Source organism: Medicago sativa, chromosome 3 (genome assembly GCF_051527215.1).
Source record: "Medicago sativa cultivar Bolivia chromosome 3, Bolivia_mono, whole genome shotgun sequence".
NCBI lineage: Eukaryota > Viridiplantae > Streptophyta > Magnoliopsida > Fabales > Fabaceae > Medicago > Medicago sativa.
The window spans coordinates 89959537-89983042 of NC_140751.1; the positions used below are offsets into that span (position 1 = coordinate 89959537).

Genomic DNA, 23506 nt, shown 5'->3' on the forward strand with positions numbered 1-23506 from the left:
GACAAATATTTAACTTACACTTTCAAACTAGCTTAGCGGTTAGAATTCACTTTTTAAATGAATATATAAGGTATTCGAGATTTGAATCCCAACACTGCATTTAATAATACATTGTCAACCGAGACAATTATAAATGTCTTTATAAAACTTTGCAAGATTCACATTATAAATAACCATCTTTCTAATAGCATCCACATTGGTAGGGTCATTACCATTTAAGACCTTGTACCTAATAGGTACCCGCAATGTGGAAAAAAAGTTGGGGGTCTCTTAAGACCAGGGTCTAACTTAAGACCCTCAATCTTAAGTGGACCCCACACCATTTTTCAATAAATTAATCATTATTTGAATTGTTTTTGTTGTTTTTCATTAATAAATAGTTTTTGGTGGGACCCATTTAGACATTTTGATAAATGATCTCCATTGGAGTGGTTGAGTACCTATTAGGTACTATTATTATTAAAAACCAATAAAAAAGTGATGTATCCATGTGAGACCCGTTTAAGACTTCAAATACGAGGGTCTCAATTGTGGATGTTACAAGACAATTATTTTATCTATTCCTTAACATGACATTTTTGAATTTGCAAAAAATAACATTTGAATTGTTATATCTATCAAAAGGACAATAATTGAACTGTGATAGTAAATAACAGACAACCAATTATACTGTTATGTAAGAACAGAATAGTGGAAAATTTCCGTAGTGAAAAGGAAAGATTACAACTGTGGTGGTGAGGAATTGGTTAGAAGAGATGAAGAATAAGGAAAAAAATGGTTGGTGATGATGTTTGGCATGGGTCCCCCCACACATTGAATGCACATTGTTTCTGCATTATTATCTCTTTTTTCTCATTGGAGAAAATCTCTTTCTTGTCTAGTCTCTTCCCAAACCTATGCTCAATTCAGCATTCTCTTCCTTCCACCTGTCAACATCTAAATCTATCTTTCCCAAACTCTTCTCTCGTCTTTTCTCCCATTACTGTTCTCTCTGACATCATAATTCATAGTAATAATTCACTATCTCAAGTCTCAACTCTCAACAACATCACCACCTGGTTGTATAGATAGAGAGAGAGACATTTGAAGTGTGAAACTGTTTACTGTAAAGGACAATCATGCAGGAGGTTGAAGCCACCACCGCTTCTCCACCTCCACCCCGCCGTGTACTTCTTATATCTGCTGGTGGTAGCCACTCTGTTGCTCTTATCTGTAAGCTCAATACCATAAAAAGCTTAACTTTTTTTTTTTTTAATTTTATTTTACTAGCGTGCCCTTTTGTTTTTTTTTTTTGCTTGATTCTGAAAATCTGGCATTTTGGCTGTGAAAAGTTTGATTTTTTCATGGAATGGTGCCCTTTTGATGTATTTGTTGTGATTCTGAAAATCTTTCATGTGGGTTGTGAAAAGTTTAAATTTTTGATAGAATGGTGCCCTTTTGATTTATTTGTTTTGATTCTGAAATTTTTGCCATTTGGGTTGTGAAAAGTTAGGCTTTTTAGTGGAATGGATAGGTTTTTGATAGTTTTTGAGTTTGTGTGGTTATGGATTGATGTTGATCTTTTTGCAGCTGGAAATGTTGTTTGCTCGTGGGGTAGAGGAGAGGATGGACAATTAGGTCATGGTGATACTGATGATAGACTTTTGCCTACTCAACTCAGTGCATTGGATGCTCAACAAATTGTATCTGTTGTTTGTGGAGCTGATCATACTCTTGCTTATTCAGAGTCAAAAGTGGAAGTATATAGTTGGGGATGGTATGCATCCTTTTCTTTTTGACTGCTATAACATTATATAGAATGGGTTATGGATGGTCTGAAGTAGTATTGCTGTATTAGACTTAACTATAAGATAGTGTCTTTGTTATACTTGCACCTATATCTTGGATATTGTAAAAATGTCGGTTCATTCGATCTAGATTGAGTTAGCAATTTGCCTTTATTCATACTCAAGATGAACTGAAGTTTGATTTGGGGGGCAGAAAGAGACTGGATATTTTATTAGATTATACGAAAACTCATTACGCAGATCAAGTTTCTATTCGAGTCATATAATGTTTCAAGTTGTTTTCATGAGCCATTCAGTATCTGATCCATTATTACGAAAACTCATTACGCAGATCAAGTTTCTATTCGAGTCATATAATGTTTCAAGTTGTTTTCATGAGCCATTCAGTATCTGATCCATTATTGTTCACATCGAAAATAGTGTCATGAAATATATTATGGTTACGAGAATATTTTTAAATTTTCAAGTAGATCTTATTTTGATTTTTTCAGGGGTGACTTTGGACGGTTGGGTCATGGTAATTCTAGTGATTTGTTCATTCCTCAGCCTATTAGAGCATTACAAGGATTAAGGATAAAGCAAATTGCTTGCGGTGATAGCCACTGTTTGGCAGTTACCATGGAAGGCGAGGTTCAGAGGTTTGTAGTTCTTGGCCGAATTTTTATCTGTCTCTGTTCTTACTTTTTCTTATCAATTACTACTATTCCTGCATCAGTTAAGTTTTTTTTTTTTTTCTTTTTTCTTTCATGAAGTGCATATATAAAAACCGACAGTGCAAGCTTATAGGGCCATTTTCTACTGCAAGCTACAGGCCCCATTTTTTTAATTTCCTTTTCTTGTCCATTTACTGAAAGAAGGGTTTAGGAGAATTTGATACTGATACTGAAAAAAGTTGCTCTGAATCAACCTAGATTTTTGTGACAGACTCTTTTTATATTCTAATTACTTAGATAACTGATACTCCCTTTATGAATTAGATTTGTTTCCTTGCACACCATACATGCATCTAAGAAATAATTCAATATTCCATTTTTAAAGGTATCAATGCATATTGAAGTCCTTGTTTTATTCTGTGAGGATAAATCAGTCTTCCATCGGTTGTTTGGAAGTACTAGCCACAAGTCATCTGCATCATGAAATCAGTTGGTTCATTCTCATTTTGTCTGACCTTTGATTTTTTTTTTTCCTTTTATCTCTACTCATTGAAGTTGGGGGCGGAATCAAAATGGTCAACTTGGACTTGGCACCACAGAGGACTCCCTTGTGCCACAAAAGATTCAAACATTCCAGGTACTCTTTTCGGAGATGTTCATCAAGGTTACCAATAATAAATAAAAATTAATGAACTAGTATTCAATAATCAATCAATACACAATGGCAAGTTACTTTCACCGTATACCTAATGGCTTCTCGCCCATCTCCCCTTTTCAAAGCAAGTTTAAAACGAATATATTAACACTCTGTCTTTGATGAGATCGTGGATGGATGGAAAAGGGAAGCCGACAGGAGCGAGACAAAATACCTAGAACATTTAGATTAGCTAGATGGAATACGACAATCAAAACTTTTAGATGGTTAGACAGATAGAAATAAACATCCTCAATCTATTTTCTATTGGTCACATAAGTCCTTTGTGGAGGAGTAGCATGATAGGCAAACCTAGTCCACTGGCTATTTAAACATGTGCTAGATCCTGAAAGAAACCTCACATAAAACATTACTAACCGTCATAATGTGTGTTTGTCCATTTTGAGGTTTGCAACTCCCACTTCCCCTGCCTTAACTTGCTCTTTTTCTATTGGCTAAGAGTCTTGGAACTGAATGGCAGAGAACTTGACCAACTGATCTCTCAGTCTTCAGGAAGCATTTGTAAATATTAACAACTTTATATTACTTTATATTCCATTTAAAAACATGAAAGAAAGAAGCGGGCTAAGAACCAAAAAAAAAAAAAAAAAACTGATATTGCAATCTTGTCATGAACATTTTTTATTTATGCATTGAACATCAAAATATAATGCATCAAATGATCAAACTAATTATTCCATTATCTACTGGGCTCATGTAAATTTTGATGTTGTAGGGACTACCTATCAAAATGGTTGCTGCTGGTGCTGAACATAGTGTGGCCATCACTGAAAAAGGAGAGCTGTACGGATGGGGCTGGGGACGATACGGAAACTTGGGATTGGGAGATAGAAATGATCGATGTATTCCAGAGAAAGTTTCTGTTGATGTATGTCCTCAGACTGGTATCATCTTGCCTGATTAGAATATGATACATTTATTGGAATTTGGAAAAATTGCAATGTAATGTTTGATTTTTGACAAAAGTTTGACTTGCTGTTTACTTTAATATTAGAATCAGCATTCGAGAAATTCACTTTTGTCGTAGAAATGTTAAAGATTCATGAACATTTTTGTACATGCATACTAATAGATGGAAAATATTTAGTTTACCCCTCATTGTCTAAGTCTTGCTTGTTAAAAGTTGCAGTGTGACAAGATGGTCTTGGTTGCTTGTGGATGGCGGCATACAATATCTGTTTCATCGTCTGGTGAACTATACACATATGGATGGAGCAAATATGGCCAACTGGGACATGGAGATTGTGAGGATCATCTTGTGCCTCACAAGCTTCAGGCCTTTAGTGATAAGTTAATTTGTCAGGTAGTCCTTTAATTATAAGCAGTTGGTGCCCGGGTGGCAATTTAGCATATTTTTAGGTTGCATTGGGGTTTCCCTTCGCCCTGGTTGTTCAGTTGGTCTTATCTTCCACCGAATATGTGCCAGTGCCACACTGTTTTGTTTTTAATCCACCTTTTTTATTGAATATTGTTTTGGCTGGTTTAAAAAAACTAGCAAAAATTGATCCCGCAATTTTTATTCCTATCTTAGAACTTGCAAACTGGGTGCAATGTATTTGGTGTTAGATAAAGTGGTTAGTTATTGTTGTGTTTGTTCTGTTGCTGAACTTTGCTTATATTCTTTCAGGTATCAGGTGGTTGGAGGCATACTATGGCACTCACAACCGGTGGACAGCTTTATGGGTGGGGCTGGAATAAGGTTGACAGTATTTTTATTTTTTATGTTCCTCATATAATGTGAAAGTTTGTGTTATAACTAGAAATATTTGTTGATTTACAAACACAACAAAGGGTTACATTCGGTGACTGGTTAAAGATTGCACATTATGTATGCAGAGAACTAAAATATATGTTGCTTTAATTAAAAAGATGGCGTGAGATTTTATTCTATATATAAACAATCACGCGCTTCGAAAATTGTCTCATCACACCTATTTCTCCTTTGATTTTAGTTTGGACAAGTTGGAGTTGGTGACAATGTTGATCGCTGCTCTCCTGTGCAAGTGAAATTTCCCCATGATCAGGTACCTGAAAGTTGAAACTCCATTACTATCCGTCTCGTTATTTTGTTAAAATCTCTCTGAAAGTCAATTTTTTATTGTTTAAATTATCGCCAACTGTTTAATTTTTATTTCTGCATGCTTTTGTTTGGTTTGACAGAAAGTAGCTCAAATCTCATGTGGTTGGAGACACACAATTGCTGTTACTGAAAAAGACAATGTATATTCTTGGGGAAGAGGCACAAATGGGCAACTTGGAATTGGGGACACCATTGACTGGTAATTGCTTCTAAACCTAGTAACATTGTTGGGAGTATTAGGTAGACATTCATCTTTTACTTTATTGATTTTTTTTTTTCCTTCATATTTTATATGAACTCACTTAGGAGACATTCTTTTATTTTGGTTGTAAAGATACATTTCAAAGGTGAAACAGTTGATTTGTTCGCGGCGCTACCTTTATTTTGTGGCAACTATGACTATTGTTAATTTAACTAGAAACATAGCCTTAGACTCAAGTATTGGGTGCATTTCGTTAGTATCTTTAGTTAATAGAGTCGTTTTTTGGATTTGTAGGAATTCTCCTAAGATTATCGAGGCTTTGAGTGTTGATGGATCTTGTGGGCAGCACATAGAATCTTCAAACACAGATCATTTATCAGGTGCTTTATTTTGCTCATCAATGATATTTTCCTTTGTATTATATTTTCTGCCGTGACCTGATATTAGTACCATTTCATAGTGTAATTTAGATTTCTATCTTTCAATTTTTTATTTATTTTGTTTATACACTTTGCATTATGCTAACTGTTGTATTTTTCCCCTAAATAGGAAAAACCTTGGCCTCCTTAGCTGAGAGATATGCAGTTGTACCAGATGAAGCTGTAAGTGTCTCGTTTTAGCATACAGTACTTCTAAACTTAAGACTGAAGGGTGACTAAAGTATTTTAGTAGAAACAATTTTGCTCATAGTTTAAAAAACCTAGAAAGAAAAAGATAACATCAACTTGTGGATACTATCTGTATTATGAGAACTTTAGGAGTATACATGGTCATTTGAGTTGGACCCTGTTTTGATTGACAACTTATTTTGCAGCTTGTTGTATAAGCGCTTATGAATAAGCTATTTCTACAACTCAAGATAAAATAAAATCAAAATATTTTTTTTATAATCTATAAGTTGTTTTCATAAGATATCTCAGAGAGCTTATGGAAATAAGCTGAAAACAGATTATAAATGTCACAAAACAGTTTTCATAAGTTCTCTCAAACAGTGTCACAAGTGCTTATGCTTGTAGATAAGCTCAAACAAGTCAATTGAAACTTGCCTTGGTATGAGAGACACATTTCATGCTAATATTATAAACTTGTATGATTTGGCAGGCGCCGGTGGCTAACTCAGGCAGTTTAGATAGGCTGGACCTTAGTGTCCCAGAAAGCGATGTCAAACGGATCCGAGTTTGATATTGCTACAAAATCTCCATTTGACAAGAATGATGCATCCAATCAATGTCTCTGCCTCATCAGTCCCATGGGGATGAGCTTCCACTTTTATCATTTTGGCTATTAACATAATTATTGTAAAGTAAAATATACCCCACATTATGAGAAATATTGCATGTGGTGTCACTCTTCTATATATATTATAATATTAAGCAGCAGAAATACATTTACGATATCCTAGTGTTAAACTTTTATTTCAAGCTGTATTATGATTATGCCTTGTGTTCCAAGGAAAAGAAAGTAGAGAAATAGGACTTAGCCAAAAAGCAGCTGCCTAGAATGCAGACAGATAAACCAGTTGGGAGTTGCTGTCTGTTGTTTAAGTGGCAATGCATGCTTGAATAGTTAAGTATTGGCAAGATCTTGGAGTTATGATAGATCATTGAATCAGCTGATAGTGTTGAAGTTTCAACTCCTCTTATGATGAAGTTTTAATTTCTATTTTTTGGGCATCTTCTGTTGTATCCATTAAGTTATGCAAGTTCATTATTGTTTCCTCTAATAATGATGCCCAACTCATCCATAATTTCTGTCAATGGAAAACAAACATAATCTATCTTCCATCCCTTTCTATGTTGACAAAATTGTAAGAACCAACGACTTACCATGTAGTGCCTTTAAGGCTTCAACCCCAGAACCTCTCTATAGGTTGGTAGTTGTGCCAGTGGTGCATAAAATGGCAATGTCTCCATAAAGCATCAAGAACCTTTACTCTGAAATTAGAGAGAAGCTCCGTCGTCCATGATTGTTGATAGATTTCTAGAAGATTCATCCTACACTTGCACACAAATGAAGATGAAATCATGATTCTCTTTAAAGCAACAAGAACCTTAATTTTTAAATTAGGGTGAAGTCAATATTTTTAATTTGAGATAATTATATATGATGATAATCCACATGTGATGAAGTAGTAGAGACTTTGAATGCACTAAAAATAAAATTTGTGGACCAAAGCTTATTTTCAAATTTTAAAAGCACTGAAAAGAAAATTTGACATATTTATAAGAACTTATTTAACCTTCAAATGTAATAGAAAAAACAGGTCATTTGGACAGTAATTAAATAAAGAAAATGCTAAAGAGTATCCATACAAGGCTTTGTTAAGAAAATTAACATACGAATATTGTATTGAAAAATAATGAAAAATACTTCATTAAAATTTTTAAAAATAAAAAATTTCAGTTTTTTTTTATTTTGTGCTCCAAATCACTAGGTAGCATTCCCTCTTGAATAAATAATTTCCCTAAAAAAAAAATAAAAAATTACCCATTAAATAATGTCATATACTACTATAGCACCGCAAAACAAATGCCGTTAATATAGGTAATTGTTTATTTCTTACAATTACAAAAACGCCAGCAAAGCAATATAGAATTAAAATTTAAAAACGCGTAAAATATCTTTGTTCCCACAAAAATGAAATGAAATGAAATTCCCTTGAATGGTAAAATGCAGAGATTGAGGAAGCTTTGATCAATCGATCAATCAATCAATCAGGCTCAGAAATTGAAGGAAACATACTTGTGAGTTGTGAATAAAAAGGAAACCCACTACTTTAGAAAATCAATAAACAAGAAAAGGAGAAAAAGAGAGTAAGCAAAAAAAATAAAAACGCGAAAGAAGTGAAATTGAATAAAGCTATTCCCTCCTTCTCTTCCTCTAACTGCTGATCCACCGACCACCGTAGACGGAAGAAACCACCGTTCACCAGATCTCACGATGAACGATTTCGATCGTTTATTAGCTACTGAATTCGGTTTGAAACCTCAAGGCAAATCTGCACCAATGTCATCATCATCATCCAAAGGATCTTACAATTTCACCAAAACTTCCTCTCTCAACTTCGATTCACATTCCCGATCCTTTCACTCTTCCAATCATGATTCCGATCTCTTCAATTCTAATCCCATCTCTCGTAGCACCTCCGGTTTCGCTTCCATGTCCGTCAACTCGCCTGTTTATGATAAACCTCTTTACGACGACGATGACGGAAGTGCCGTTGCGTTTGATGATCTTCTCGGCGGATTCGGTCATTCGAAGAAAACGGTGAAGAATGAGAGAGGTGTCGGTGATTTTGATGATTTGATCAATGGATTTGGGAATAGCAAGTCCTCCCGTCAAAGGTGTGGTTACTGAGCCTGAGCGTAACTTCTTAATGTACTTTACATGCATGATCAAATGCATTTTAGTTTAAAGTATAGTTTATTTATTGATTTTTTTTTTTTTTTGCTTGCATTTGAAGCAACGGTAGCGTATGATCTAGTGAAGGCTATGTAGTGAGACTGAACCTGAGGTTGAGGTTTATTGATATGTGTGAAAATTTATGAAACACCATACTCACACGCCGACACTTGTAAGAATTGAAAAGCTGAATTAATTGAATGTAATCATATTTGTTGGTGTCTTGCCGGTGTTTGACACTGACACGTGTTAGACACCAAACATGTCTTCCATCAGAAGTTTCGATGCTATATAGTTCTGATGAAGGGTTTAAAAGCTTTTGGTGAAATATTGGTTAGAGATTGGCTCCATTGGAGAATCAGTGCATTTTAGAATAATAACGGCCCGATAATTGTGTTTAAACTTAAGTGGTGGAGACACATAATTGGCTATAGTCTTCCTCAAATTTTAAATTGTCATTTATCCACCGATATCATGCATTCCCTGTCTTTTAAGAGGCTTTCATATAGGATTAAGTCGTCCATATTCTTTTATCCTTGAATATGGAAGTTCACAAGTTCACCTGCACTATATAATAAAACATGTTACGACTTGCAGAATATTATCTATTTGCTGGTTATCCTTGCAGTTAAACAAGGAATACTGGCCTGCAATGTCGTCAGTAGATTATTGTCTGAGTTTTTTCTTGTACCTTCGAAATTGATCTTAGTGTTTGGATCTCAAAAGTGGCTATAATGGTATTTGCCGAACATTAAGAGTTGGTTTGGAGGGAAAGAGGATGCTTCTTTGCTTTTTGCTTATTATGTATTTGGTTATGTTTGCGAAAAACTGTATGTTTGGCTGTGATGATCGTGTGCTGTTTAGTAGATCTTTCAAGAATATGGGATGTCTTATGCATTTTGAATTTACCATATGTGTTTGTTTGTATCCTATCATTTTGTGTGGTAATCTATGCAGTTGATATCTAAGCAAACATACCATTGTTTGAAAGGTAACAGGCAGTTATGCTTGCTAATTTTATTCATTAAAGTAGACAACTGAAATAAATCTTGGAGGAGTTTGTAAGGGGTACATAGGCACTGATGAGCTGAGTTTCTTCAGTGATTTAATTTTTGAACGGCATTTTTGAATTGGTTCATCATTGGTGGACTCCCTTTAGTCAAATAGGAACATTTTAATACAAAAAAGCATGAGTGATTCCAATGAAATCTTGTACCTACACATTATAACTTCATGAGTGTTTTGTTTATAGCTTAAGGGTTCTTATTTCAGTAGTGGATTTTTCTTCTCAGCGGATTCCTGTGCATTTTTATTTAAGAAGTGGATTTATCATTTTATCTGGTAGCTTATAAAACGGACCTATGGAATAAGAAAGTTATTGTTGTTCTGTAATGCTTTGTCTATTAGGAGATTTGAATTGAAATCTTATGGCTTTGTTGTTCCTAAGCATCGCATTTCGTTTAACAAACATGAAGAGAATGGGAATAAGAATAATCGAAAAGGGACAATCCGATCCCTTATTTTTCACGTATTAGTTGATCTGTTGATGTATCATAATATATTATTTTAACTTATCGTTTCATCACAGGCCCACTCCTGATATTGGTTCATCATCAGAATCTACTTTCAGTGCATCTAAAACAACCTCCAATGCAACAGAAGACCCTTTTAAAATATTTGAATCAGCTTCCGCTCCAACTGATTCATCCTCAGGCCACTTTTCAGACCCATTAGAAGAGATTAGTAAATTTACTAGTTCTAAAAGCACAAAAAATGATAGTTCATCAAATTCTAATGGTGCAGTATATGATGATACTGATCCTTTTGATGGACTTGGAAATTCAGTACCAGCATTTTCATCAGAGAGGACTAGCAGATATGGCACCGATTCCCCAACACCGTGGTCAAACACAAGTTCAGGTTGGACCAGAGATAAAGAATCAATTGAAAAATTGTCTGTGAGGAGTCCTGATAGACGAACACATAACAAGATTCCTGTTGAACATGATCAGGAGTTTCATCAAGCGCCATATGGCATGCCTAAATATTCATCTGATTCTAATAAACCAGTAGCTGGCCAAATGCCTACTTCCCCTTCTTATTTTAATGATGGTTTTAGACCCGTCAATTCTCGGGCAGATATGTCTCCAAAATATGAAGAAAAGTTGGCCTCAGATCATGACGATATATGGCTAACGGTATCAGAGATTCCTCTTTTTACACAACCAACTTCTGCTCCACCACCTTCAAGACCACCTCCTCCTCGACCAGTACATATTCCCAAGTCAGAGGAGAGAAGCAGTTCAAACCATGAGCAGCAGCAAAAGGAGATGGAGGATAGAGAGCAAAGAAGAATTGAAAGGGAAAGGAAGGAGAAAGAAAGAGAACAACAGAGACTTGAGAGGGAAAGAGAAAATGAAAGACAGGCTGTGGAAAGAGCTACTAGAGAAGCACGTGAAAGAGCAGCTGCTGAAGCTCGCCAAAGAGCTGAGAAGGCTGCTGTTGAGAAAGCTAATGCAGAAGCTAGAGTGCGTGCTGAAAGGGCCGCTGTTCAGAGGGCACAAGCTGAAGCCCGTGAAAGGGCTGCTGCTGAGGCAAAGAAAAGGGCTGAAAAGGCTGCTGCAGGGGAAAAGGTGAGAGAAGCACGAGAAAGAGCTGCAGCTGCAAGGACTGAAGCTGAAGCACGAGTTAAAGCAGAACGTGCTGCTGTGGAAAGGGCTGCTGCAGAGGCCCGAGAAAGAGCTGCAGCTGCTGCAAGAATGTACCAGCAAAAAAATGAAAATGATCTTGAATCGTTCTTCAGCGTGAGGGGACGGGCCAATAGCGCTCCAAGGCCTCCTAGGTCTAACTCTTCTGTGAGTACCATGTCTTGATAAACATTATTTATACTAAAGCGGCTAACTCTTGGCTTTGATGTTTGGTCTCTTCCCCATCATTTTTATTATTAATGCAGGAACTTAAATTTAGTTACTCCCTACGTCACAAATTATAAGTCACTTTTTAAAACAAAATTGTCCCAAATTATAAGTCGCTTTACAATACCAATGAAACATTAATGTTATTTTTCCTATTATACCCTTAACTATTTATTACTCTCTTCTTTCAATTCTTTAATTTATCTTTCCCATACCATTTATTAAGGACAATTTTGTAAAACAACTCATAATATCTTTCCTATACAAAATTAATTACATTTCTTAATATGTGTGAAATGTCCAAAACGTCATATAATTTGGGACGGAGGGAGTAGTTGTTATTTTATTCTTTCCACTTTTATTTTAAAAGAGTTTTAAATAAAAAAGGGATGTATAAAATTGTCAAGTTTTAAAATTATTCATACGTTTTAAATGTTAAAAGTTTGGCTAACAAGCAGCCATAGAGTCATACTTTTTGCATTTTGAAAGAAGTTCTGTATCTCTTTACTTTCAGGATTCAGTTTTTGATGCACAATTTCAGCCTGAGGTAAACCAGAAACCTACAACTGTGTCTTCAAACATAAAGAGGGCACCATCATCACCTAATATTGTTGATGATCTTTCCTCAATTTTTGGAGGTAGGATTTTGTGGCAATATACTGTTATTGATGTGGAAGTTGTTTGAATTTTCTTTTGTCTCAATGCTTATTTGTCTTTTTCCATCCCTTTTCTTTTATGGTTTGAAGCATCTCCCTCAGCTGGAGAATTTCAGGAAGTTGAAGGGGAAAGTGAAGAAAGGCGAAAAGCCAGATTGGAACGCCTTCAGAGGGCTCAGGAGCGCGCGGTATGTTTTTTGTATTTTGTTCTTTAATTTGTCTTCTTCATTGTTATTGATAGTAAAAGAAGGCAACCAATAGTAAAGGAAGGCAACCAATTTACAATTTTGAACTAAATTGACATTGATTCCTATAGAAGTGTTGGGATAAAGAATAAAGGGGAGTTAGAGAAGGATAGAGAAAATAGTTCTGTACATTTGATATCTTGAAAGTGAAAGGAGAAACCTTAGAGAAGAGACTCTCTCCTACACTATCCATTAGTTGTTAAAAAGAAAAAAATGTTCTCTTACCATTTCTTTCTTTCTTTCAGTTTTCCAACTCTTTTCTTTAAGATGCTAACTGGAAGCGTGTGCATTATTGAATAACCTCTTCAAATTGTTTGTCTATGTTACATATAACCATTACCTTTTTATACTAGGCAAAGGCATTGGCTGAGAAGAATCAACGGGACCTACAGACTCAAAGAGAGCAGAATGAGAGACATGTAAGTAGTATATTTGTTGCTTTTCTTTTTATTTGTGACCGGGTGGTTTCTGCTCATACAGTTGCATTATGCCCATTGCATGTTCAAAATATATATCTCTGTCATCTTGCCTATAAAAAACTATCTCTTTCATTCATTTTCCCAATACATGCATCTGTGTCAGGTAATTGTCCAACTTCCTAATCTTTATGTTGGATGATTGTGATTAGTTGGATGTTACTTCCGAGTTCTCCGCTAATTTGCACGGTTTTTATTGTCATGTGTTTTATTTTTACTATCTAATTTTATCTACACATTGATTTCAGAGGCTTGCGGAAACACTGGACTTTGAAGTTAAGCGCTGGGCTGCAGGGAAAGAGGGGAACTTGCGTGCTCTACTCTCCACCTTACAATATGTATGTACTAAGTACTTGTATAATGCCCAGGGTTTGCTGCCTTATGCTATCTATTATTATATTTTCTTTAAAAAAATGCTTGAGGCCAGATTTTTTTAATATTCTTTCGTTTGCCTCATCTAATCACCTCATTGCTCCTACTCAGTGGACAATGTTGTAACTTTCTATTCAAAACTGTTGTTATCAGTTTCATTCGCTCTGCTCATTACAGGCTCAACCAGTAATTTAAATTCCTCCACTATTTATATGTTATCCATATTGTATAAGCATTTTCCAATCAGGTAATTACTAAAATTAGGTGCATTTTAAGGAAAACAGCTCCTCTTTACAGAGCACTGTAGTATTCTACTTAAAATCCAAATCAATCACAGTCAATTGAAATGAAGGCAAAAGCAACTTGTTTCCGTGATTTAATGTACACCGAAATGTTCCTTCGTGAATCTTGAAGCAGCCAAACACTCCAGTAACTTATAGTGTTTTTAAGGTGGTATTGTTTTTCTTCTATAATTTGTCTATTATGTTAACGCATCTCCTTCATGAATGATGATCAGGTATTATGGCCTGAATGTGGTTGGCAGGCAGTTTCTTTGACTGATCTTATTACAGCCGCTACTGTTAAAAAGGCTTATAGAAAAGCTACACTGTGCATTCATCCTGATAAAGTGCAGCAGAAGGGTGCCACTCTTCAGCAGAAATATATTGCAGAAAAGGTTTTCGATCTACTAAAGGTATTTGAGTCCTTTCTATACATTTCTTTCTAATGAATACTTTATAAAGAAAGAAATGATTGCCAGTTGAAAATAATGATTAGGCCACTGTTATCTACATGTGGGTTTCCACATAAGAATTTGTGGCCAAATGTGTGCATGTAATGCACCTATATCATTTCTTATCTAGTAATATTCTCATGTAACTGAGTTTGGTTTTCTAGGACGTTCTGCCTCTGCAGATTTAGTATCTTATCCTATTTTATCCTTGCAAATAAATGAGCCCCATTTATAATTTAAACTTTTATTTTTTCTTTCATTTCACCTTGAATCATGAGCTCCTGATGTTTTAGTGCTGCTGGCGAGTCGATCTTTTTCGGCTAGGAACTGTAGTTAGTTATGCACTGGCTATCTAGTTAGCTTCATATCTTGCATATCTGGTCAAATTCAATAGTGCATTTATTTTGAAGGAATGATTTAGTCAGTTAATCGTGTATCTGTCTTAGAGCCATTTTCTGCCATATCTGTTTAGAGATACATGATTAATTATATCGAAAAATATTATGCGGTTAACATCTTGACTTTTTTGGACTATAATTATCTTGGGGTATGTTTGGAGGGAGGGTTTTGGAGGGAAGGAGAGAGCTTACTTCTTTTTTGAATTAAAGACACTAAAATATTTACAAAAATGAAATGAACGTTTATCATGTTTTTCTTTCAATTTTTTTAAAACATCAAATATATATCAAAATATTGACTTAGCCCTATAAAGCCATTCCCTCCAAAAGTCTCCAAAACCCAACTCCCAAACATACCCTTTGGATGGAGGGCTTTGGAGGAGGGGACTTACTTTCCATTTTTAAATTATGGATGCCATAAAATGCTTTAAAAAATAAATTAAGTGTGCTTGAAGTATTATATGGTCATTTATCATGTTATTTCAATTTTTTGAAAATATCAAATATATTTCTAAATATAGACTTGGCCCTCCCCTCCAAAACCCCACTCCCAAACAGACCCTTTGTGAACTTTTTGTTTTGGTTGACAACATAAAATGTGATTTCCATATTAGTTATCCTGTATTTTCCGCTAGCAGCAGCATAGATATATTCTCTAGTATTGGATGCATTTTATGCTGGTCAAAACAAATAACAAAGGTCCACTCTCAATTTAGTGGGGATTCTAATTAAAATTCACATACTAGTAGAATGTGTTGAAAGTAGTGTGCAAGTGTGATACCGACATTTTCTCTTGGAAAATATGTGTCCAAAGAACCACTCTGTCCAAGATTAGATTGTTTTGTAATGTCCAGAATACTACATTGCCTTCATTCTTGCCTTAAAGCTTGATAATTAATAACAGGAAGCATGGAATAAGTTCAACTCAGAAGAGCTTTTTTAATTCTGACGAACTTCACAACTTCAGGGAAGTTTGTACTTTGCATAGCCAATTCCATGTGGTGGGACAACGGCCGTAACTCAGCTACCTCTTACATTACCTAATTGTTTTGATGTTGCATCCATGGTGGAAAAATTGGTTTCATTGTGGTGAAAAATTGATTTCCGCGTGAGGATGCCCAAAGGTTACACCGGGGAGTAATCTTTGGTGTAATATATGCTATTCCGGGGAAGTTGGGTTTATACGGATGCTTAAGAATGTTGCATATATTATTGTAAAATATCATTTTGTGGGGATCTAGGTCACAATTTAATTCATTATTTATGTTGAGTGAAAAGGTCATAGCTAATGAGCAATTTTCTTTTTCCTTTCAATTTTATTATTTGTGATATAGTAAAATCTGAATGCATATTATGGGTGCGTTAATTTCAGCCTTAAAACAATATATAGATTTTGTGTTAAAAGAATCTAGAGATTGTTTTTTTAGAGATTTTAAAAAAATCTGAAGTTATTTTTGTTTGCCTACTACCCATAAAAATTCATTTTTTTAGATTTTGAGAAAAGCTAATCCTAATAGTTTTTCATTTTAGGGTAAAAATAGATTTTTTTGATAAAATGATTTTTCTAAAAATCCTAAACAAACACTTAAAAATGAAAATAGTGATTTTTTTAAAGAAAAAAATAGATTTTTTTAATAAAAATCTGAAATAAACGCAGCCTATATACCCTCTTATGAATTGCCAATACAATGTGGTATGGTTTCTAGTGTAATAATTGAGCTGAAGTTCCATGGACCTTATTTGTACAAGCTTCTGCATCTGGTGATAGCATGTTTGGTTTCTAATTTAGATTCCCAATATTATGGCTTAGTCAACTGCATCTGGTGATAGCATGTTTGGTTTCTAATTTAGATTCCCAATATTATGGCTTAGTCAAGATTGATAAGGGATAAACCTTTGTCCAAATCACAATTTGCAGTTTGATAAACAAAAAGCTAAACATGAAATGAATCTAAAGCTGTTTGTCGTCATTGGACTGTGTTCAGCTAGTTTATCTGTTGCTGGATGGAACCAAGTTCGGCTATGTTAGTTTACCTACAACTATATTTGTTCTGGAAAATTTTTGGACACAATTTTTTTTTCTGGGTGATTGTTATATATCGATTTGAATTTTATCTCCAAGTCCAAATATGGTCCTTTGTATGGAAGTGACTCAAACTTTGATGGTGCAGTAAATTTTGTCAGAAAAATTAAGGGTGAGGATCGAAATTCATTACTCGTTCCTCCCAAATAGAGCTGAAGCATACATTTATTTACATGTAAAATTGAAGATTCTAAGAAAAATATAATATTGAAATTGCATTCCTCTATATACAATACATACAATTATATACAGACCACAACGACCTTTGCCCGCAACAGCTTTTCTCATTTGCAAACAAAGGAGGCAGTAGATGTTGCTTGTGAGGCTCAATACTCTGAGCTGAATGGCTTGTAATGCTTTAGGTCCTCTATAATACTGGCGGTTGAGCCAAGAGCAGCCACAACTGATACAATAAAGCATATAACACTTATGATTTCCAACAAAATCCATTTAGAACTCCATTTTGGGATCTTCCTTTGCAAGATATACATCTCCACTGGATAATAAACTGTTAAAGGCCAAAATCCCACTGCTCCAAGAAATCCCAGAACATCATTAAAGAAAGGAATCAACATTGCAACAAAAGTAGTTAGGATCATAAATACTGTTCTCCAAACTAATCTAAATAGATTTAGATTGTAAGGACGAAAACCCGGGATTGGAATTTTGTGTTCCACTTTTGTTTGGGGCCATCTTTTTGCTGCTCCTTTCTCTACGAATGCAAAGACAGGTTGAACATATACTTGGTATGCTCCCACAAGGTGGATTACGACGGCAGCATTCGCCAAATCGATGAGCCAAGCTGGATTGTACATACTAAATCCAGTGAGCAAGTTCCCTGGTGCTTGTTCTCCAAATGCAGCATAGCCCATGCAGCCACAAAGCAAATAAAATGCTGTAGTGACAGCAACACTTAAAGCTGCTGCATTCTTCATCGTTTTTATTTCGGATGGTGGACTTTTTATAGTGTCCTGTGTGTAGTAAAAATATATATTTAGTTTCTGTCACAAAATTCTGTTGTTTTTCTTAATTTTAATTAAGATAAAGAAAGGGCATATAATTATATATACCTGAATTTCAATGAGAATTTGAGAGTATGAATAAGCAAAGGCTATGTCACCAAGAGCTTGAAAAATTCCCCACAATTTTGTTGTTGTTGACACATCTTCAGTGCTTCCTCCAGTGAGAGTACCCTTGAAGGTACCATTTTCTGTTTAAAAATCAGTTAGCAAAACAAAAAGTATAATCCCCGAATTAATTTTTTTTTTTTTTTTTGTGTTAACAGTCTCGTTTTTTGGGGAAAGGACTATAGTCCTGAGTTCGTTCGAGTTACCGTAAAGTACATGATCAAGAATTATTACATCCAAAAGTAGAACTTGGTTCTCTAAATTTGGTGAATTTCAATAACCACTTGAGTACAATTGTTTGATTAAATGTTCAATATATCTGAAGTCTTTATAAAAATACGAATGTTTCATCTTTAGTTTCTATAAAATAAAACGACGATAACCTGCTGTTTGGGAAATTGCTAAAAAGACGCCAACTGTGGAATAGCCAAAAGACATTATTGCAGCTATTACTGAGAGCCACCACGTATTATGAAACTCTGGAATTTGAGAAACGAAAATTTCGATTACTCCAAAACTGATCATGTATGGGTTGCTTGACATGTGACATGGATCTTTTCCTCCTGATAAATGGAGACATCTAGACTTGTTTATTTCCCTGTCACCCAAATTAAAATAAACTCATCAACAATAATCTAGTTAGCTAACCCTATCAATAATAGAAGTAAGACAAATGCTAATAGGTATTTTGGCTTAATTTTACTTTTGATTGATCTAATTTCAACTAGACATATTTTTGATCCATCAATGGTTTTTTTTTTTTTTTTTTTAACAATATCAATCCTTCTTTTTAGGTTATACTTATGTTCTTCAATGTCTTTTTATTTGTTTAAATTTCTCAAATTTTCATAATAATATTAAAATTTTCACAAATTAATTGATTAATCAATTATTTTTCTAACAAGATTGTTCAGTTGTTCTAAAGACCCACTAATGGTAATTAATATATCTTATTTAACTCAAAAAAAAAATCTTAAATATTCTCTCTTTGTTTTTTGATAAAAAAAAATAAAAAAAATCTCTCTTTAATCGTTCATTTTACATTCTATAAACTCTTTTTTTTTTTTACTCAAACAAAATACAACGAGTAATGCTTGTAAAAGATAATTACGGTATGGTTAATCAACTCACATCATGCTAATGGGAGCTGCAATCGAGTATCCTATTGCACTGCCATAAAGATACAAGTACTGAACTATTCCACAAACCGTGTATTGGCGCCCGCCTGCAAATTATGTTTGAAACTATAATGTTATTATAGAATGTGACCAACTCTTAAGAATATTACATCAACAACACTCTTTTAGATACATGCATTGCATTTTCACCAAAAAATAATATACATGCTTTGCATGCATGTTGTGACATGATATTGATGTTTAATAATACTCATTCCGATCTTAAATACAAACACATTTTGTTCTACATTTGAAACAAATACACTTGACTTTTTGCTTGTATTTAAGAGCATGGGAAAGTATGTGTTGATTAACGTGTAAGTCAATATAAGTTACCAAGAATGCTACGAACTGCATCCACAAAAGTATAGCTTCTCTTTCCATGCACAGGATCTCCACAACGATAACATTCAGCTAGCATTGATGAAGTATACAAAGTGACGAGGCTGAAAAGGATCATCACCAAAGGACCACCAATCCAACCCAATTGTGCCGTAGCCCATGCTAAGGATAGCACCCCAGACCCAATCACAGCTGTTATTATATGAGAACTTGTTGTCCATATTGTTCCTGACTCATAACAAAAAAAAAATGTGTTAAATTTTCATTACTAGGAGGGATAATTTTCCCATAAAAATTAGACATAAAAAAATTGAAATTCATCTCTATTTGATATTTGTTACATTATCCAAGAAGACAAAAGATCGACACCAAATGTAAACTTGTGAAATTCACATTAAACTCATTTGTGCGTCATTACATACAAACTCATTTACATATCATCAAATATGCAATCAAAAAATACCATTTAACGTAAAATTATATAATGAAATGAATTAATGTGTACCTGTTCGTTTAGGACGACCATCGTCGTCGAAGTATTCAGGATCAAGTTCTGAAGGGACACCATCTATGGAATGGCTCCGGTTTCTTTCTATTTCTTCTTTCAACATAATGTATGGGGCAGTTCATACATCAAAATGTAACCAAATAATTGAGAGAATATAAATTGATAATGTTGTTTTGTTCATCCCAAACAATTGGGTTGCGTCTGCTGACACAAATAAAGGTTATGGGACGAAAATTGTTGGCCCCTGTTACGTGAGCTATTTACCTTTATATTTTAACCTTACAATAAAAGATTAATTTACACCCATTCACCTTATCCACACCTCTTTCCTCTTTTGATTTCTCTTCTCTCTCCTTCATTTGTGTCTTGGAGAGTGGGAAATATGGGACGGACTCAAGGTGTATAATGGGTGATGGAATGTCTAAATATCATCACCCTTACAATATACATTAATAATGGAACCATTGCAGCTATCATCATCATTGTCGTATAACATGATTAAACCCCGACAATCACCACATTAGTACACTTGATGACATATATATATGGATTAGTGACATGCAAATTTCATGCAATGTAATAACTGAATCATGACTATTTTCAACTAATTCAATTGAAATATTTGGTGAGATCAAGTTATAAACTCTACAAGTTCAATAATTTTTTGCGGATAATCACAGCATAAAGTTTGTAGATACCAAAACAAAATATAGAACACAAAGGATGAGAGACTCTCATTCTCTCACTAATCATTCTCTCATTAATCCAAGACATCCTGTTGGAACAAGTGTGGAAATTGGGAGTTAAAAGACTAAACATAAAGTCTCATATTTAATAGAACTAGTGTGGTGTGAATTGAAAAAAGTAGTAGTCTCATATTGGGTAGATCACACACATTGATGGCGTTTATATTGTGGGGGTGTGCCTCTAAGAGAGTTGCATACCTTTTGTTAACGAAGTAAGTACTAACGAAAATATATATATACACACACACATACATATATATATTATTCGCAAATGTTAAATTAAATAATTAATTTAAACATTATTGGAAAATGTTTTCTTAATCACCAAGTTTCAATATATTTTGGTACTCAATAAGAATATATTTGGTAATCAATATGATATATTTTGGTACTAAATTAGAGATATTTTCGTACTAGATCTAATATGTGAATTAATTACTTGTTTTCAAAGTTTTTCACATATTAATTGCGAATTGTCTCTATAAATAGAGAGCTCAAATAGTTCATTCTACACGTCGAAAAAGACTTCTGAAACTTTGAATATTTTTCTCCTCACTTCAGTTTTGTGTTGACAAATCATTCTTCTTATTTTCTTTTTGTCCCTTCGGTTTCAACTGGTATTTGTACCATAATTGGTAGGTAGTTGCATAGTGTGAACTACACAGTTTTATCCTAGAGGCAACACGGTTGATAGTCTGCCTTGCACAACTTTGGGCATTGTTATGAAACGTTTTAAAGAGAGCGACATGGTCGTAACTCAACCCAATAATTTCTTTGGTGGTAAATCTTTGTTAATGTATTTTTTCAAATCCAAAAACAACGCATCCTTATTTACAATAATCATATGAATGACCTTAGTTGTCAAGTCTTTGATTAGTGGCTTGACTAGCATAAAGTTCGTCTCTTATCCATCAATTTGATCCTTTAGTTGACGGTTTAGAAATCAAATTGATGGATGAAAGCATAAAATATTTAAGTTATGAACATTTTAATTGATTTTAATAGTTCATAGATCAACTTCAAAAACAGTTTATAGATCAACTCGTAAAAAAAAAAAATCAAAGGATATATTGACTTTTTATTCATTAATTCATTTAGATCAATGGATGTATTTATTCTAAAAATTAATACTTTCTTTTCAATAATATATTTTATGGTTGGTTTGTTAAATAACTCGAAACTGTTTATTTACCTGTATCTACACTAGTACGATATGATAGAGAAGAATCCATAATTTCCTATTTCATTTTCTTATCAATTATCATTTCGTGGGATATAAAAAATCGTTAATCACCTCACTACTATAATCAACCCTAGTTCAATCTCTCTAGCAGCCTCGCTCTTCCTAACGATTTTAGTTCGTCATTTTTTTATTCTTCAATATTTATCTTCTGCTTTTTCTTATTTTCATGTTTTTTAGTTCAAATTGATAAAGGAAATTATGTTTCTTTGTATAAATTTAGGTCAATGAAACTTGCTTGATTAAAGACTTGAACCAATGTTGAGAGGTATGTTTATGCTTTTGGTTTACATGATTATCTGGTTTATGTTTTTTATTTTGTAGATTTTAGTGTCGGACCCTGATTGTGTTGTTGATTTGAAGAATTTTTAACATATGGTTAAAGACACGTGTTGGTATTTCTGTTGATGCTTCGTAGTTCTTAACTACTATTATTGTTTAACTTAATTTTGGTGACGTGTACTTCAATGAAAGTTGTTAACTTTGCAAACTTGTAATCATTTTTATGCTAATGTGTACATGTTATTACTATTAATGTACACGTGTTGGTATTTTTGTTGATGCTTCGTAGTTCTTAACTACTACTATTGTTTAACTTAATTTTGGTGATGTGTACTTCAATGAAAGTTGTTAACTTTGCAAACTTGTAATCATTTTTATGCTAATGTGTACACGTTATTACTATTAATGTTTGCTAGTATTTTATTTTTGTTGTTTGTATTGATCTATATTTGGGTTTGCTTGATTAAAGACTTGAACCAGTGCTGAGAGGTGTGTTTATGCTTTTGGTTTATATGATTTTGTGGTTTATTTTTTAAATTTTTGTAGATTGTAATGTTGGACCCCAATTATTAATGTTGATTTAGACAATTCTTCACGTGTTGTTGTTTGTGTTTGTGTCGGTGCTTCATGTTTAACTTAATTTTTGTTGATGGGTACTTCAACGAAAAATGATAACTTTGGAAACTTGTCATCATTTTTATGTTAATGTGTGCATGTTATTACAATTGATGTTTTCTAGTATTTTGCATGCGTTGTTTGTATTATCTATATTTGTGTTTGCTTGATTAAAGACTTGAACTGGTGCTTAGAGGTGTGTTTATGTTTTTAGTTTACATGATTATCTGATTTATATTTTTTATTTTGTAGATTTTAGCGTTGGACCCTGATTAGTGGCGTTGATTTGAAGAATTCTTAACCTATGATTGAATGCACATGTTGGTGTTTGTGTTTGTGTCGGTGCTTCATAATTCTTAACAACTATTGTTTAACTTAACTTTTTTGTTGATATGTACTTAATGAAAAATTTTAATTTGCAAACTTTTCATTATTATATATATATATATATATATATATATATATCACACCCGGAAAATACTAGCAAACATTAATTGTAATAACATGTACACATTAACATAAAAATAATGAAAAGTTTGCAAATTAATATTTTTCATAAAGTACATATCAACAAAAAAATTAAGTTAAACAATAGTTGTTAAGAATGACGAAACATGAAAGATGTTATGAAAGAATGAATAATTTATGGATATTAAACAAAAAATAAATGAAACACACGTTTAAAGAGCGTGCGTAAGGATGCGTAGCCAATGGATGATTCAGTGGTAATGGAATGGGTGGCCTTAAATAG

The 23506-nt window shown here is 33.8% G+C and overlaps 3 protein-coding genes and 2 long non-coding RNA genes across 6 annotated transcripts; 3 read left to right on the plus strand and 2 right to left on the minus strand.

Annotated features, from left to right (window-relative positions):
- The first annotated feature begins 875 nt into the window (after positions 1 to 875).
- UVR8 (Regulator of chromosome condensation (RCC1) family protein) lies at positions 876 to 6831 on the plus strand. Of its 2 annotated transcripts, none has more exons than XM_085755572.1 (12): positions 876 to 1212; positions 1570 to 1756; positions 2279 to 2425; positions 2996 to 3077; positions 3871 to 4023; positions 4279 to 4458; positions 4783 to 4854; positions 5108 to 5179; positions 5316 to 5434; positions 5732 to 5817; positions 5987 to 6039; positions 6539 to 6831. In XM_085755572.1, the coding sequence occupies exons 1-12, from the start codon at positions 1119 to 1121 to the stop codon at positions 6617 to 6619; spliced, it is 1326 nt and encodes a 441-aa protein (XP_085611698.1). In that variant the 5' UTR covers positions 876 to 1118; the 3' UTR covers positions 6620 to 6831. The 2 variants fall into 2 exon arrangements, with proteins under 2 accessions (XP_085611698.1, XP_085611699.1); XM_085755573.1 differs by having other exon boundaries at positions 4285 to 4458.
- Positions 6392 to 8749, minus strand: LOC146941742 (uncharacterized). The gene is made up of 2 exons (XR_015032481.1): positions 7264 to 8749; positions 6392 to 7187 (listed from the first exon to the last, which is right to left on the minus strand). It is a non-coding gene; the product is annotated as an uncharacterized LOC146941742 (long non-coding RNA).
- LOC146941743 (uncharacterized) lies at positions 8224 to 15923 on the plus strand. The gene is made up of 8 exons (XM_085755571.1): positions 8224 to 8781; positions 10428 to 11694; positions 12269 to 12392; positions 12501 to 12598; positions 13009 to 13074; positions 13380 to 13469; positions 14021 to 14197; positions 15539 to 15923. Exons 1-8 carry the CDS (start codon positions 8378 to 8380, stop codon positions 15575 to 15577), a joined length of 2265 nt encoding a protein of 754 aa, XP_085611697.1. The 5' UTR covers positions 8224 to 8377; the 3' UTR covers positions 15578 to 15923.
- An 886-nt stretch (positions 15924 to 16809) lies between these two features.
- LOC146941744 (amino acid permease 3-like) lies at positions 16810 to 20100 on the minus strand. Its single transcript, XM_085755574.1, has 6 exons — positions 19870 to 20100; positions 19359 to 19592; positions 18976 to 19069; positions 18228 to 18442; positions 17788 to 17927; positions 16810 to 17688 (listed from the first exon to the last, which is right to left on the minus strand). Exons 1-6 carry the CDS (start codon positions 19973 to 19975, stop codon positions 17044 to 17046), a joined length of 1434 nt encoding a protein of 477 aa, XP_085611700.1. The 5' UTR covers positions 19976 to 20100; the 3' UTR covers positions 16810 to 17043.
- Positions 20101 to 21828: 1728 nt separating this feature from the next.
- On the plus strand, positions 21829 to 23178 carry LOC146941745 (uncharacterized). Its single transcript, XR_015033532.1, has 2 exons — positions 21829 to 22126; positions 23008 to 23178. It is a non-coding gene; the product is annotated as an uncharacterized LOC146941745 (long non-coding RNA).
- The last annotated feature ends 328 nt before the right edge of the window (positions 23179 to 23506 follow it).

Excerpts from the sequence above, each read along its gene's own strand:
- UVR8 (XM_085755572.1), top strand. The coding sequence starts at position 1,119 with ATGCAGGAGGTTGAAGCCACCACCGCTTCTCCACCTCCACCCCGCCGT. Across the intron at positions 1,757-2,278 it reads GAAGTATATAGTTGGGGATG|GGGTGACTTTGGACGGTTGG; the intron begins GTATGCATCCTT and ends TGATTTTTTCAG. Across the intron at positions 4,855-5,107 it reads ATGGGTGGGGCTGGAATAAG|TTTGGACAAGTTGGAGTTGG; the intron begins GTTGACAGTATT and ends CTTTGATTTTAG.
- LOC146941743 (XM_085755571.1), top strand. The coding sequence starts at position 8,378 with ATGAACGATTTCGATCGTTTATTAGCTACTGAATTCGGTTTGAAACCT. Across the intron at positions 12,393-12,500 it reads TCTTTCCTCAATTTTTGGAG|CATCTCCCTCAGCTGGAGAA; the intron begins GTAGGATTTTGT and ends TATGGTTTGAAG. Across the intron at positions 14,198-15,538 it reads AGGTTTTCGATCTACTAAAG|GAAGCATGGAATAAGTTCAA; the intron begins GTATTTGAGTCC and ends AATTAATAACAG.
- LOC146941744 (XM_085755574.1), bottom strand. The coding sequence starts at position 19,975 with ATGTTGAAAGAAGAAATAGAAAGAAACCGGAGCCATTCCATAGATGGT. Across the intron at positions 19,070-19,358 it reads TGCAGTTCGTAGCATTCTTG|GCGGGCGCCAATACACGGTT; the intron begins GTAACTTATATT and ends CATAATTTGCAG. Across the intron at positions 18,443-18,975 it reads GCAGCTCCCATTAGCATGAT|GGAAATAAACAAGTCTAGAT; the intron begins GTGAGTTGATTA and ends TTTGGGTGACAG.